The sequence below is a fragment of the Physcomitrium patens genome, chromosome 12 (genome assembly GCF_059467195.1).
Source record: "Physcomitrium patens ecotype Gransden chromosome 12, ASM5946719v1, whole genome shotgun sequence".
Classification (NCBI taxonomy): domain Eukaryota; kingdom Viridiplantae; phylum Streptophyta; class Bryopsida; order Funariales; family Funariaceae; genus Physcomitrium; species Physcomitrium patens.
The window spans coordinates 13,212,236-13,228,378 of record NC_143421.1 but is presented as its reverse complement, the minus strand read 5'-3'; the positions used below and the strand labels follow the sequence as shown (position 1 = coordinate 13,228,378).

The 16,143-nt window shown below is 37.8% G+C and overlaps 1 protein-coding gene across 2 annotated transcripts; it reads left to right on the top strand.

Annotated features, from left to right (window-relative positions):
• Positions 1-442: 442 nt before the first annotated feature.
• LOC112289243 (putative trehalose-phosphate phosphatase C) lies at positions 443-6,365 on the top strand. 2 transcript variants are annotated; one of them, XM_024534309.3, is made up of 12 exons: positions 443-895; positions 1,981-2,819; positions 3,025-3,165; positions 3,388-3,459; positions 3,672-3,794; positions 3,927-3,983; positions 4,140-4,241; positions 4,401-4,478; positions 4,590-4,659; positions 4,802-4,872; positions 5,132-5,224; positions 5,365-6,365. In XM_024534309.3, the coding sequence occupies exons 2-12, from the start codon at positions 2,391-2,393 to the stop codon at positions 5,455-5,457; spliced, it is 1,329 nt and encodes a 442-aa protein (XP_024390077.1). In that variant the 5' UTR covers positions 443-895; positions 1,981-2,390; the 3' UTR covers positions 5,458-6,365. The 2 variants fall into 2 exon arrangements, with proteins under 2 accessions (XP_024390077.1, XP_024390078.1); XM_024534310.3 differs by having other exon boundaries at positions 750-1,108.
• The last annotated feature ends 9,778 nt before the right edge of the window (positions 6,366-16,143 follow it).

Genomic DNA, 16,143 nt, shown 5'->3' with positions numbered 1-16,143 from the left:
ACAGACAGCGTTCTCTTCACCGTAAAATCATCTTCCTGGGTACATGATGGAATATGCAGAAGGAGCTTGTTTCGAGTGGATTATCTTCATTTCGCGCACTTGCAGGGCATCTACCAGACACGAGGTTTCGAATTGGGCAAAGTCCTGACGATGAGTGTCACTTTCCGGTGCCTCTCCGCCAACAAAGTGTGGACAAGTCCTGTGTGTATGGCAGTGCTGCTGCTGCTTCTTTTATTTATTTATTGTTAAAGTTTTTTTTATGTTATTATTTTTATAATGCTTTTACTTCGGCAGTCAGTAGTTCGAAGAAGATTTTTCTCGGTTCTGACAACGCACACGCGATTAGCGGTATTGCTTGAAATGACTGGGCCATCACTCATTTTTTCCAATGATGTTTTAAAGGAAAGTATACACAAGTTTAGAAGATTCGAGGAAGTTTTTCGGTTGCTGAGGGAGAGAGTGAGAGTAATGAAGCGGGACGAGGGGGAAGGTAGCCGGGGCAACGGGGGTGAATAGGAAGAGGAGGAGATCAAGGAGAGGCGTGGATTGAATTGCGTGCTCTCGGAAGGTCGGTTTAGTCTGTGATTTAGCCAGACAACTAATGAGCGACGCTACCACGTTGCTTCGACGAGAGCACAGACACGGCTAGTTTGGGGCGCAGGGTTTCTGGCCTTGAGCTTGTTGCGATTTCGGTGCTGATCGAGTCCATTTACTTGTGACGAGGGAGGAAATTTGTGTACATTACACCACACTACCCCCGGACTGGCTGATGCGTGACGTGACAGACTCCCTCTGGTCCTACTGACGGACCTTTGCTGGTCCAGTTTGTCAGTGTCCCTGCCATGTCAGTGTCGCCTTGGCCAAGATTTTGGGAGTATAAGACATCAATCACCAGGTTGGTAGTGCCTCATTCTTTGTCTCCTGCTCGTCGTGATGTAAAGTTCGACGAAATGTGAGGCACCGTGCTCCTCAACTTCGACTTGAGCTGGTGTTATTCGGGTGTGGCTCGGAGTGTTGATGGTGACTAGTGAGACAGGTTGTTGTATAGATTGAGCCCTGGCTCTTCAGTCTCTCGCGCGTTTCTGCTGCTTCTGCAATCGTAGAGCTGGTATTCAATGCCTCCCGTAGCTGCCGCAGTGTTTGGTGTTTTTTAATTCGAAATTTTATACGCAGATGGTCACTCTTCTAACCTGTGCTGTTGCGTCTCCTCTACACTTTCACGTGTATCGTCTATCATGAGAAATCCCCTAGGAAAGTGAAGTGTGAGTGTTGTCTTAGTTTTACATGCTTCTGACTGCATATTTCAAGACTAGTTGGTCCTGATCATCTCAGCCTAGGCAGCAGGTGGTGTGATGAATTGATCTGGATGCTGTGCTTGTGTGCCGACGGAGACCCTTCAGTTCATCAAGAGTAGGAGTTTCGATTCAGGGCTTGCTAACAGCTTCCCACTACCGTTTTGGTATTAGTGGACCGGTGAAGTAGTAAGGGTCTCCGGTTCTTCTACAAAAGTTATTCAAGTTAACTGCATAGTTGAAGTCCCCAAGCTCGTCATGTTAGAAATATCTCATCGTACGGGCAGCAATTTGTCATCATAATTGATGAAACTAAACCAACAGTTATTGGTCTTTCGAGATGGTTTAGCTCCTTCATGAATCATTGTATCCGGCAAGCCAGCAGTATGGAACATCTGGTAGTTTCGCATGACATTGTGTTCAGAAATAGCGTAGATTGTTTCACCAGTCTCTACTTCAAACTTAATACTAGATCCTGGTCTGAAGTTATCACCTAGAATCTCGTAGCGTATATAAAAACATGGGAACGGTGTTCTTCACGCCACGTGCGTGAGACTTATGCTACAAAATTGCGATTCTAAGTAGATCTTGACGTATGGGGTTTTGTGCTTTTCTGTTTTAAGAATAAAGGATCACAATGTGCAGCAGTGGTTCATCTCTAACTTTTTCATGTATGTTTTGGCGACAGTGTCTCCTCCTGTGATTCGAGTTAGACTTCCGCGACTGCCTTCAAATTTATCGTCCAGTTGAGGACCGTTGCGTTCCGCGAATAATTGCGGCTTTGTTTCTTGCTGAATCTGCCCTGCACTTCAACGATCCAAAACTCCACTGTCCGTTTGCGTGGCGTGGAACTAAATTTCCAGTTTGTTACTTTCAATGTATTGGAGTTAGAGTGCCTTATACAGACGAACGGCAATTTCGTTATGCAGAGTGGAGAGAGCTAATATTTTCTTTCGTTTGAGTTAAATCACCTTTTTCGGTAGATCTGTTGAATATAAAATTTATTTAGATATTTGAAATATGTCCGTGGTAGTAGGGGTAATACTGTGAAAGTAGTTCGCTAAAATCATTGTTGCGGAGCCGTAGGCAGATTTTACAATGGTACTTAAAGTGAGTGAGGTTAGCGGAGGTCTTGATAGATATCACGGAGAATTTGAAGGTACAGAAGGTTTGCTTCGGGCAAGTTTTCCCAATTTCGGAGAGAGTTTGGTTGGAGGAGTTACCTTGAGGGCTAAGCGGTCAGCAGTCGGCGCTGAGCCTTCAACCGCGTCGTGCGGGTCAACCTTGTCAGTGTCTTCTGTACTGTCTACATCTCCTTCAAAGCCATCAGTTATGAGTTCGAGCTCTGTCTTCTCGAAGCCTATTCCTATCCTTCTACAGAAAAAGCAAAGTCCTTACACAGAAAAGAGCCAATTTCATACATGGATCGGTGCAATGAGGGCTCAGTCACCCCCCCTTGTTCACTCACAGAATGGAGATACTCCTGACGCTTTCGATCTGGAAGCTTCTGTTTATAAATCTTGGCTTGTAAGCACCTTCGCGTTCCACTTCCATAAGCATTTCATTTCCATAGAGAAACATTAATATTGACCGAAAAGTTGTCGGCATGGGATTAAAAATTGGACATCTCCCAACACGTTCTTGTATTGGATCATTACCGCACCCAATCATGAATGCGCTCAACTGGTACCTGTGAAGCCAATGGATGCTTAAAGTTGCGTGGTCACCGCAGGAAAGTCATCCATCAGCGCTAACCTCGTTTGAAAGAGTCATCAAGCATTCGCACAAGAAGCAGATTGTGGTCTTTCTTGACTACGATGGTACGCTGTCACCCATAGTGGAGGATCCTGAACGGGCTTTCATGTCAGCTGAGGTCAGTTGGTGTCGCGTGAGTTCGATGCATTTGGAACTTCATGATATCTAAATAATGGCATATTTGTTTCATGTGAATCACTCTTGTGAACAAAAGTGTTTAATTATCTTGTATTCAATTGGGCCTTGAACATGCACTCAGCTTGCTCAGAAAGTTCGATGAACATTCAGAATCTTGTTCATGTGATTGAAACTAAGATAAAATGGTTTACGTGTTCAATAGATGCGAGCAACTGTGAAGGAGCTGGCAACTTGCTTCCCAACCGCAGTTATCAGTGGAAGATCTCGACCGAAGGTATTCATGGATAACTGTTCTGGCTAGGCTTCTTTTGTCATGCTTTTTTCTGCTTCAAGACAATTTGTGTAAAAGTCTTGTCCATTTCCATTTTATTTCTGCTGTACATCTTTGGATCTTCAGAAATTTTGTGCGAAGTTGATTTAGGTTTGTGAAGGGAGTTGAAGCTACAATTAAGAGGTCTTCTTGTGGTTGCTTCGATTTTGGAGCAGGTGTTTGAGTTTGTGCAATTGACAGAACTATATTACGCTGGAAGTCATGGCATGGATATCATGGGACCTGCAAAGAGTTCAGATGGGTATCGAGTGAAGGGAATAAAGTCTAGAGACAAGAAGGTATCTTTTAGAAGTTTTTTTGGACTTTTATGGTTGAGTGTAAATGATAATTTTCTTTGTTCCATTTGATCGACCGATATTCAGCGTTGTTTGCCTTCTAGTGTCTTACTGTTACTGGTATTTGTTTTGCAGGGAAATGACATTGTTTCATTTCAGCCAGCTAATGAGTATTTGCCACTCATAAACAAGGTATTAAGACACATTTCAGCTCATTGTGTACATGTACACATTTACAAATATGATTTCGCAGTAAATGTGTGCTGTAAATATCATGGTATAACATTTTCGAACAGTTTAGTTATCTGTTGTTGCGAGGACCGATTTCTAGATGTTTGTTTTCTCCAGGTGTATAATGCGTTGATCGAAAGTACCAAAGCGATCAAGGGCGCAAGCGTGGAGCACAATAAATTTTGCGTGACAGTTCATTTCCGCCGTGTAAAAGAGGAGGTATGTCCAGTTTTGAGTTACGTTGCTTTTCTGTTAGTGATTTATGAAATGCGTCTGCTGTGGACAACAGTGAATTTACAGGTGATAGATTTTAATACAGAATTTATAGATTTAGCTTTCAATCTCAATCTTGTGAATCCTTTTTTGTTTGTGATGCAGTATTGGGAGTCACTTGCAGAGCGGGTGGGCTGTGTTTTGAAAGATTTTCCGACTTTAAGCTTGACACATGGCAGGAAGGTGTGTTATTGATGTCATGTCCTTGTCACATGAACTTACGACATCTAGCAGTTGTGTTTGGGAGTAAAAATAGAGGTCTAAAAATCAAGATATGTGATGTAATTTTTGCAGGTTCTCGAAGTTCGTCCTTCGATTTCATGGGATAAAGGAAAAGCTGTCGACTTTCTTCTCAAGTCTCTGGGTGAGGGCTAGCATGTGGACCTCAATTTCTCAACATGGATTCTTTTCCAACATCCCATCTTATACCAATTAATATACATGATATGATTTGCGAAACTTATTTGTTTCTGGAGAAGCTCACAAAATTGTGTATTTACCTGCAGGATACAAAGACACAAGTGATGTAATTCCTCTGTATCTCGGAGATGATAAGACTGATGAAGATGCTTTCAAGGTGTGGACTTCACCTTTTTATCTGATTTTCTATCCCCGTCGTTGTCTTCATCCACAGCGTGTATGTGGCAATTTAGCGAACTTCGAATGCTTATTTTGTATAGTTTTCTTGCTTTTGGTCAGGAGACCTTTGAGTAAGATGTTACACTTCCTGCAGGTATTTTTAAATCTTAGTTTTCGCACGCCCAAAAACACCAGATTTTGTTTCCAAATTTTTACAACTTCCTTTGTTGACATTTGGATGTGACTTTGATTGTCAGATGATCAATGCAACAAAGCATGGCTGCAGTATTTTGGTATCTTCTGTTCCCAAAGCAAGTGATGCAATGCTTTCTCTTCAGAATCCATCCGAGGTATTTGTTGTTCTTTAAACCTTATTTATGCCTTATAAAATCAGACCTTTGCAATGATTGAAGGAAACATCTGTCTTGGAGGCTTGTTTTTGCAAGCAGCACAACTAACTCAAGAATCCACACTGCCGTGGCACTGCCAGGTTATGGAATTTTTGTGCAGGCTCGTGCAGTGGAAAAAGTGGGGGTTGGAAAACCGAAATAACATTCAAGTGGATGTGTTTAACTTCAACTAGATACCGCGGCTTTTTATTTTTATATAAAACTGGGCCAAGCCGTGCTCCAAAGTGTCCTGTGTGTACAGCCACCTACCATGGTCACAATGGCCTCAAACCACTCATCTTACCAAGTAAAACTTCTATATAAACATACAACTTCTCTGTCAGCTCATCCGGACACAAGCCCAGCTTTTCCAAAGCCCACTGTTCGTAAAGTTAGTAATTACCTAATCTCCAGATCTTACTTGTTCAAGAAACAATCGGCATTGAAGGCTTTGCGCAAGAACCCCTGGGAGTTGGCGAAAGATCAACTCACAAACTCAAATTTGCGTAGAAGCAGAGGTTAGGTGAAACCCCAGACAAAATCTGTAACATTAATTGGACGGACCTTTTTGCTGGTCAGAATCAAATCCAAGAAGATGGAATCAGGTCAAGTAAACTATGCCTGGCGACCTGCAGATGAATCGTCATCAAAATTCTTAGCCCAACATTGAGGCGTACATTCTCTGTTGACATATTAAACAGTCACAAATATAGCACCCTGAAGCTGCTGAGTTAGTGAGGTCTTCGCTTTCAAGCGAGATATTTTTGGAGAACTGTTATCTTCATGCATTACAACGTCGCATGTTCGGGCAGTTTGTGCAATTTTATGCCATCCTCAGGCAAAGCTTCAGTATTCCTACTCTGATATCTATAGATTCTAGATTCCTGCCTGCAGGTCATCACAGCACCCAAGATCTTTTTTCTTTGGATAACGCACTCTTGTAAGAACCCTGAGTTCACTTGCTGCAATTACTTACCTCCGCAGAGGTGAAATGCACTTTTACAATACTTGCTTCGAAAGTGAATTAGATTATAAAACCTAGCATGAACTTAACAACCGTGATTACTAAATAAAGCTACATCAAGTTCCTGGTCTGAAGAAATTGTTCTGTTCACTTCATTCCATTTGATTTCGTACTTTGTTGGGTGTTGTTCTAAACCATCAATTTCTTGAATGGCAACATTGACAATGCCCCAAACGGAAAAATTCTCTGCTGTTAACATTAGAAAGAAATGAACAAACAACACTACCAGTATCTCGATGACATTTGTTGAGCAGATACGGTAGTACTTATCACATTTTCTTGTATTACCTCTATTAAACCTGTTGAACCATCTGGATGATAACTCCATTAGAGAATCTAGTTTTTCCATCTTACAAATTATAACACACTTTTGTTATATGCACTTTTAAAAAGTTAAATCTGTGAGGAAGGAAATTTATAATCAATTTATAGTTATGTAAGAATTCACCAAAAACATTTTTAGAAATAAAAGGGGGCAAGTCATGGGAATAAGACATCACCTCCTAGTATTAACAACATATTTTATATAAAATAGCTTAGAGGGAACAAATACATTGGATGAATAAGATGAAACAAAACAACCTTTTGATTGGCTGCATCTCTCATTGTTTTCATCAAAAGTGAAGCAAAAATAGTTTTTATCTAATGATTCATAGGCTCCTAACTTCATTAACTCTTAACTTTCTTTGAGTTAATAAACAACAATAGAGTTGATGTGTAGGATCTCTTTGAGTTAGTCAATAATAATAGCATTGATGTGTGGGAAGAGGAATTATGAAAATCCATGAAAGTCAACACAAAAATCCATGAGAGTCAAGCCAAATGGACAATATTTGTATTCTAGTGTTGTTGTAAGAACAATGTTGAGACTTATTTATGAGTATCTTCTATGGTGGTAGTAGTTAAACAAGATGCTACTTGAATCCTCTATCTTTATTTTTGCTTTACTTGAGGATTGTGAATGTTGTGATTATGGTGCTACTTATAACAACAAGGGTGGTGATGCTTTGGATTTGTTAAAGGTTGGCATTGATGTCAATGTTGGAGAACTATGTGTCACGGACATACATATAATTACCTATATGAATAGATAAAAGTATGTAAAAGTAGATAAAAGTAGGTTAATTGTGTAATATCTTCTAGAGAAGCTTCTTAGAAGCTTCATAGACGCTGCTTTGACTTTATAGGAGTCTATAGTTGACTTTTAGGTTAGAAACTTGGTCAACAAGTTAGCCATGTGCCACACATGTTGGAAGCTTAAAGAACAAGCTAACTACGTGGTCCATCCATAGAAAACTTGCCTTGCAAGCAAAGGCATGTGGCCTAGAAAGTCAACATATATTGGAGGTCTTATAGAACATCGCCACGTGGCTTCTAGTTAGATAGTATATATAGAGGCAAGAGTGAAGCCCTCTTCACTCTTGTCAACTCCTTTCTTGCTTCTAGTCTAAGTTTCAAGGGTCTCTAGTTTTCTTGTATTTTGGCAATAGCCATTCCAGTTTCTTTCTTAATATACATATTTCTATTTTGTCCTATTTCTTTTGAGAAAAGTCTCACTTACTCTTTAGCTTTCATCGAGTTCTTGTCCTTGACAGATTGACAAGAGTACACTTACAATATCAGAGCTTTGTCTTTTCTTGATTAAGAGTGGATTACCCCTTTTTCTTGATAAGACATAAGCGCATTAGAAGTTGCGGATTACCCTCTTTTAAACTGATATTGTTCTTAGTATTTTCTTTGTTATCAATTCCTCTCTTCTATTTGTTTTGAGCGTTATTAGACATCTTCTCTTTTCTAAGTGCTACTATGGCAGAGCTTGTTGAAATGAAGAGTGCAATGGCACAGATGCAAGAGCAATTGAGGGAGTTAATGCTTGCGATGCATCAACTCAATTTACCACCACAAGGAGCAACAAGAATGGTAGGAAGTGAAGATATAGAGATGATTGGGGCTGCTTCAACATCTACACCAAACCATGTCCCTTCTCCCAGAATGGAACACCCTTCGAGTGTTAGAGAACCGAGAGTTGCCTTGCCCGAGAAGTTTGATGGTACCAGATCCAAGTTTCGAGGATTCATCAATCAGGTCCAACTAGTAATTGAACTTCAACCCCAGAGCTATCCAACTCCAGGGTCACAAGTTAGATTCATTGGTACACTCCTTTCAGGTTCAGCATTGTCATGGTTTTCATCTTTTCTTGAACGACGAGATCCAATATTGGATAATCTGGAGGCTTTTTTGGCGGAGTTTCGATCCATGTTTGGAGAACATGATGCAATTCGTGTTGCAACCAACAAGATCCGTATTTTGCGACAAGGCAATCGATCAGTAACATTATATGCTTCGCAATTTCGACAACTTGCAACTGATATCAAGTGGGATGATGCCGCACTTGTGAGTCAATTTCTCTACGGATTACAATATGAGGTAAAGAAATTGATGCTTAATTTACCTGATCCTCAAACATTGAGTCAAGCAATTGACTTTGCTGTGAAGTGCGACAATCGACTTTTTGAATTTCGATCCGAGAGTCGTACAAGTGGGCCTCAACGTTACTACAATTCAATGGCAACACCGACGTCTCCTCAACACATACCTTCGGAAGTAGAGGATATGCAAATTGATGCGGTACGTTTCAAACCTCTTACTGAGCAAGAAAAGTCTCGTCGTCGACAAGGAGGATTGTGCTTATATTGTGGAGAACCTAAGCACACTGCTCAACATTGTCCAAAGAAGCGACGTAACTACAAAATGAGGAGTACGACTGTGAAAGAAGACAGTATGTCGGAAAACGAGTACGTCCAGCTACAATAGGGACCGTGCGGCTGGAATCTTGTACAACTTCTAATGAAGGTCCTATCCTCTCCTCAGAACCATCTCCTTGTTTTATAATAGATGTGCGTTTAGGACCTAATAATTACAAAGCCTCTGCCTTGATAGATTCAGGAGCCTCAGCTTGTTTTTTAGATGAAGAATTTGCTAGATGTCATAGAATATCATTAATACAAAAAACTAAACCTGTACACGTAGAAGTTATAGATGGTCGTCCGTTGTCTTCTGGAGATGTAACTCACGAAACACTTCCTGTAGATGTAGTAATAAATGGTCATAGTAGTTGCGTAATTTTTAATATAATTAGATCTCCCTCTAATCCAGTAATTTTAGGCTTATCATGGTTAGAAAAGTATAATCCTCGAATAGATTGGATTTCTCGTAAACTTGATTTTCCTCGGAGCATTAGTAACAGTTCTATTAATCAAGTAAAAAACCATGAGTCTAGTATAGAAAAACCCGCACTTATAGGTGCAAAAGCATTTATACACGCAGCAAAAGAAGGATCAACTTTTGCTATTTATGCTGCACCTATTTCTGAAAGCGTAAAGACTTCAAGTGGCATTCCAAGTCAATATCAGGATTATCAAGACGTTTTTGAGAAAAATAATGCAGATATTCTTCCTGAGCATCGCCCATACGATTGTTCAATCGATCTCAAGGAAGGAACTCAGCCACCATTTGGACCAATTTACAGTTTATCGCAAGATGAGTTGGCTGAACTCAAGACATATATTGACGAGAATTTAGCGAAGAATTTCATACGTCATTCAAAATCTCCAGCAGGAGCTCCAATTTTATTCGTAAAGAAAAAAGATGGATCTTTACGAATGTGTGTTGACTATCGAGGACTCAACAAGATCACAATCAAGAACAGGTATCCATTACCTTTGATATCAGGACTCCTTGACCAGTTAAATCAAGCTAAGATCTATACAAAAATAGATCTAAGAGGAGCATATAATCTAGTACGGATCAAAGAAGGAGATGAATGGAAGACTGCGTTTCGAACCAGGTACGGACACTTTGAATACAATGTCATGCCTTTTGGACTCACGAATGCACCAGCTGCTTTTCAACATCTCATGAATGATGTATTTCGTGAATTCTTAGACAATTTTGTCGTCTGCTATCTAGACGATATCCTGATCTATTCCAAGAACGTTGAAGAACATGAAATACATGTTCGTCAAGTATTACAAAAACTTAGAGATGCAGGATTGTACGCCAAGATGGAAAAGTGTGTATTTCACACTACTCAAGTTGACTTTTTAGGATACATCATTTCAAATGATGGTCTCATGATGGATTCTAAGAAAGTCCAAACAATCATGGATTGGAAGATTCCAAAGACTGTAAGAGATGTCCAATGTTTCTTGGGATTTGCCAATTACTATCGGATCTTCATCAAAGACTTCTCACGAGTTGCAGCTCCACTTACACGCTTGACTAGTAAAGATAAATTTCAATGGAATCAAGAAGCGGAAGCAGCATTTGAAGCCTTGAAGACATCGTTTGTCTCTGCACCAGTCTTATATCGTGTTGACTTTTCCAAGGTATTTTTTATGGAAACAGACGCATCGGATTTTGCCTTGGGTGCAGTTTTATCACAAATGGGAACAGATGACAAACTTCATCCGATAGCTTTTCATTCAAGAAAATTCTCAGCAGCCGAGATCAATTATGAGATCCACGATAAAGAACTTCTTGCGATCGTGGATTCCTTTCAAGAATGGCGTCATTATCTAGAAGGCGCTTCTAGTCCAGTCACTGTGTATACAGATCACAAGAACCTCGAGTATTTCATGTCAGCACGCGTGTTGAATCGTCGTCAAGCTCGTTGGAGTATGTCTTTGTCAAGATTCGACTTCATTATCACTTATCGGCCAGGAAAACAACAAGGTTTGTCCGATGCCCTGTCTAGACGTTCTTATTTTGCACCAAAAGAAGGAGATGCAGCTTTTGAGCAACAAAGAACGGTCCTCTTGAAACCGGAGCAATTTCATCTCCGAGCAGTGAAATCAACATTGACTGTTGATTCAACTTTTCTCAAGCAAATCCAGTCCAGTATGTCCTCAGACCCTCTTGTTCATGATATCGAGAATAATTCTTCCAAGTCTCATGATTCTTCTAAGTTCGAGTTCAAGAATAATCTATTATATTTTGAAGGACGCCTATATGTTCCAGAAGGAAAAGCACGTTTGCGTGTTCTTCAAGCACGTCATGACTTTCCAGCAGCAGGGCACTTTGGATATAATAAGACTCTGGAACTCATATCAAGAGATTTTTGGTGGCCACAAATGTGGAAGTCAGTCAAAGACTTTGTACAATCATGTGATATTTGTTCAAGATCAAAAATTCCTCGACATCGACCTTACGGACTTCTTCAGCCATTACCTATACCAGAACAACCATGGTCTTCTGTTTCTATGGATTTCATCACAGATCTTCCAAACTCAAGATCTTATGATTCTATATTTGTGATAGTAGATCGTTTCACCAAGATGGCACATTTTATGCCATGTACAAAATCTATCACAGGTGAAGAAACAGCTAAGCTTTTCATTGATAATATCTATCGCTATCATGGATTACCTAAAGATATCATATCGGATAGGGGAACTCAATTTGTGTCGAGATTCTGGAGGACTCTTTTCAAGATTTTAAAAGTGGACATAAAGCTATCTTCAGCTTTCCATCCTCAAACTGATGGACAAACAGAGCGCGTAAACCAAGTCTTGGAACAGTATTTAAGGTGTACCATCAACTACCAACAAGATGATTGGACAAACCTTCTGCCATTGGCAGAGTTTGCTTATAATAATACGGTACATTCCTCCACGCAACAAACACCTTTCTTTGCCAATTATGGCTATCATCCACGACTTGATACTTTTGATTTTTCAAAAGTTGATAATCCTGCAGCAGAAGATATGGCAAATCGGTTGTCAGAGTTACATGCAATAATGAAGGCGCAGTTGAAGAAAGCTCAAGAACGACAAAAGATAAATGCAGATGTATATCGTAAAGAGCAACCACAACTCAACGTGGGTGATAAGGTATGGCTACTTCGTCGCAATATCAAGACCACTCGACCTTGTGACAAATTGGACTATCGTAGGCTTGGCCCCTTTTCTGTTTCTGAACAGATCAACCCAGTTGCATATCGGTTACATCTACCGGAGTCAATGAAGATCCATCCTGTATTCCACGTGTCTCTTCTTGAACCATATAAGACAGTGGATATACAAGGAAGAAGACAAATGCCACCGCCTCCTATAGAAGTAGATAATAATGAAGAATTTGAGGTGGAAGAGATATTAGACTCAAGGCGGTGCCGAAATAAGCTAGAATATCTTGTTCATTGGCGCGGATATGATATTAGTGAGCGCACATGGGAGCCATCCAGGAATCTAGCAAATGCATCAGCTAAAGTCAAAGTTTTTCATCAACGACATCCATCAAAACCAAGATGAAAACCTCTCTTATAAAAGAGACAAGATTGAGGCAAGATAACATTCAAATTCCTATCCTTGTTTGTAACTTCTTTGCATTTGTGACGCTAATTAGATGGAGAGCCAACAACCAGCGGATTCAACTCAAGAACCTTCGTTTGTTGACTTACCGGATGAGACATTACGATTGTCACAACCTTCAAGACGACGCAACCGAGATGAAGATCCTCAAGAACGACATGTTCTTCCTCGAATAGATGGTGAGATACAACGCGTTTGGTATCACGACCTTGGAAGAGATTCTCGATGTTTGGTGATATTATTGGAGATAGAAACGACTCCTGATGGTGTTTCAAATGTATTATTTGAAGGAAGTTATGAAGGCCTCAACAGTGATCAAATAACAGGGTGGTCTTCTCGCCCTGGAATGGGACACTATCGATGGCTAAGAGGACCCATCAACTATCTTCGAAGAGAACAAAGATCAGAGTATGTAGCAAATACAATTCGCCGCATATTAGATTTTCTCAATATATAATCACCGCTCCTCGTGGAACTCGTCCCTAGAAGGGGGGGTAATGTCACGGACATACATATAATTACCTATATGAATAGATAAAAGTATGTAAAAGTAGATAAAAGTAGGTTAATTGTGTAATATCTTCTAGAGAAGCTTCTTAGAAGCTTCATAGACGCTGCTTTGACTTTATAGGAGTCTATAGTTGACTTTTAGGTTAGAAACTTGGTCAACAAGTTAGCCATGTGCCACACATGTTGGAAGCTTAAAGAACAAGCTAACTACGTGGTCCATCCATAGAAAACTTGCCTTGCAAGCAAAGGCATGTGGCCTAGAAAGTCAACATATATTGGAGGTCTTATAGAACATCGCCACGTGGCTTCTAGTTAGATAGTATATATAGAGGCAAGAGTGAAGCCCTCTTCACTCTTGTCAACTCCTTTCTTGCTTCTAGTCTAAGTTTCAAGGGTCTCTAGTTTTCTTGTATTTTGGCAATAGCCATTCCAGTTTCTTTCTTAATATACATATTTCTATTTTGTCCTATTTCTTTTGAGAAAAGTCTCACTTACTCTTTAGCTTTCATCGAGTTCTTGTCCTTGACACTATGTGGACAACACTCTACAAATCTTGACATCAATATAGTGATGTTGTAGTAGGGTTGAAGAGACAATGATGAGTTCAAGACAAGAGCTTTGTCAATATGCTCATATTTAGTTGGAAGAAACAAATCAATTGTCTATTACTACTCTAATCTTTTCTTGTAGATGTGTAGCTACAATATACAAAGTTATAATATACAATATAGCTGTGCATCTAGAGCAAGAGATTAGAGCAATATAATATAGCTCACGCAAAAATGTTTAGAAAAATAGGAAATTGAACTATGAGACATTGACAATTGTTCATTGTTGCAATACTTTTTGGTGCAATGGTGCATCCTATCTTGTAATATTATTTCCATGTAGTGATTTCTATTCTTCTTTCTTACAATATTGTTGTATTCATGGACAATAATAGCTAGTGTTTTAAATGGTGTTTTACAATCTATTAAGCAATGGCCTCTAAATTCCAACATGAAAGGATTCACAATAAATATGTACATCGCATTATATGTGGATAGCAATCAAATCTCTCATCCACTTCTATTTTATTTTATTTTATTTTTTTTGGCTTATTTTTGATTAATTTATTTGGAATTTAGAAAAAATAATGTAGTCCATGTTTGTTGATTTTGATTTAGAAGATGTACTGGTTTAACTATGTAGTGAAGTTGTGCATATAAAGAAGCATCAAAATTTCATGTGTTGTAAATTGGAGATTTATTTGTAGGCACTGCATCAATTTTAACACTATTGAATCTTCATTTGAGCCAAATTGACCTTTTTTTTTGTTTTTGTTTTTGTTTGTTTGTTTTGTTTTGTTTTGTTTTATTTTTTATTTTTTATTTATTTTTGTTTTTTTTTATTGCAAGGTTTTTTATACATAATTACAGAAGTCTTTTTAAAAATTTTATTTTTATTTGTAGAGCTTAAAAACTAATGAAAACTTTAGATATATATATAATCTTTAATGTTGGTTAGTTGTAGAATTTATAAGTCATCTTTAAACTTGAAGTTGGAGTCATATATCATGAGGTCTGATCAGTATATCTCAAAGAATAGAAGTTGCAATTACCTTTTAGAAGAATTGAAGAAAGAAGAACCTAAGGTAGGTACAAAGTCAAAGAGGATCTTGGTAATGCTATCCAAAGCAATATAGAATGTTGTAGAGGAGCCGCTTGTAAGCAAGGTGATTTGTTCGAAGATGAACAATTCCTAGAAGTTGCAAATAATTGACATATTAATAGAAATAAAATACAAGACATTTTGATCATTAGCAAGAATAAGATTTGTCCTTGCTTGAGCCCAATAGATATGCACAAATTAAACAATTTTTGCATAGAAATCTATGGATTAATATAAATTAGTTTTATTTTAATCCAAAGCAAATTTAAGTTTTATGTTGGAATTTTTTTTTGAATAGTAAATTAAAAGTTTTTAATTTTGTGTTATGAATTTGTAATATATCAAAAGTAATAGATATTGATTATATGTTAAGAAAATATTTGGTAGAAAGAGATGTATAATTATAAGTATGTATTATTATCTATAGCCAATGGTATCAAAAGATTGGAGTTGCAAAATATAACATGAAGATATATGAGTTATGGTAGTTTAGATTACTTAGTAAATTTTTTAATAATTGAATCAATTTTTTTAATAAATCAAATATATTAATAATAATATCATAAAAATTCTAATATAAAAAAATGTTTGTTATTATTGATTAACAGCCACATTCATTAAATATATGTATGTAAGTATGTATACTTATACTTATCTAAAAACTAAATTTTATGGTATTTTATTATTATTATTGTTATTAGAGATGTATTTAATCTCTAATATAAAATATTTTTTCATATTTTCTATAACAAAAATACGGATTTAATTAGTATATATACACACATATCTATATAATACATAAAGAGTTTTAATTTTAATTTTAATTTTTTTTTCTTCTATCAAATATAAATCTCATCTTCAAAATCTGTCACTTCTATTCAGATCAATCTCATTTATGATCATAATTGTTATTATCATCTACTAGAACTAAATTTTGTATATTAATAACATATTCTAATTACAATTTCTATATTTTTTTGTACTTTGAATTGCTATCTTTATCTACCAATTTGAATCTAGAAGGATCTAAACTTTCACAGGATTGTGTATAAATATGGATTAGTACCAGATCAAAGACTCTATCTACAACCTTATAATTTATCAATTACTTTCTTTGAATTAACTTGTTAGTGAAGGAATAATTTCTTATATCTTTGTGTAATTATGATAAAAGTTCTTATAACTTTGTATTTGTTGTTTCCATTTTTTTTCATTCAATGGGATTGGAAACATTAAGGATAGACTACCATTTCTTACTATTAATTTTCTTGAAGGTGTATTAAGGTGGTTGATAGAAATCTTATATTCTTGCAATATGATGCTATTGC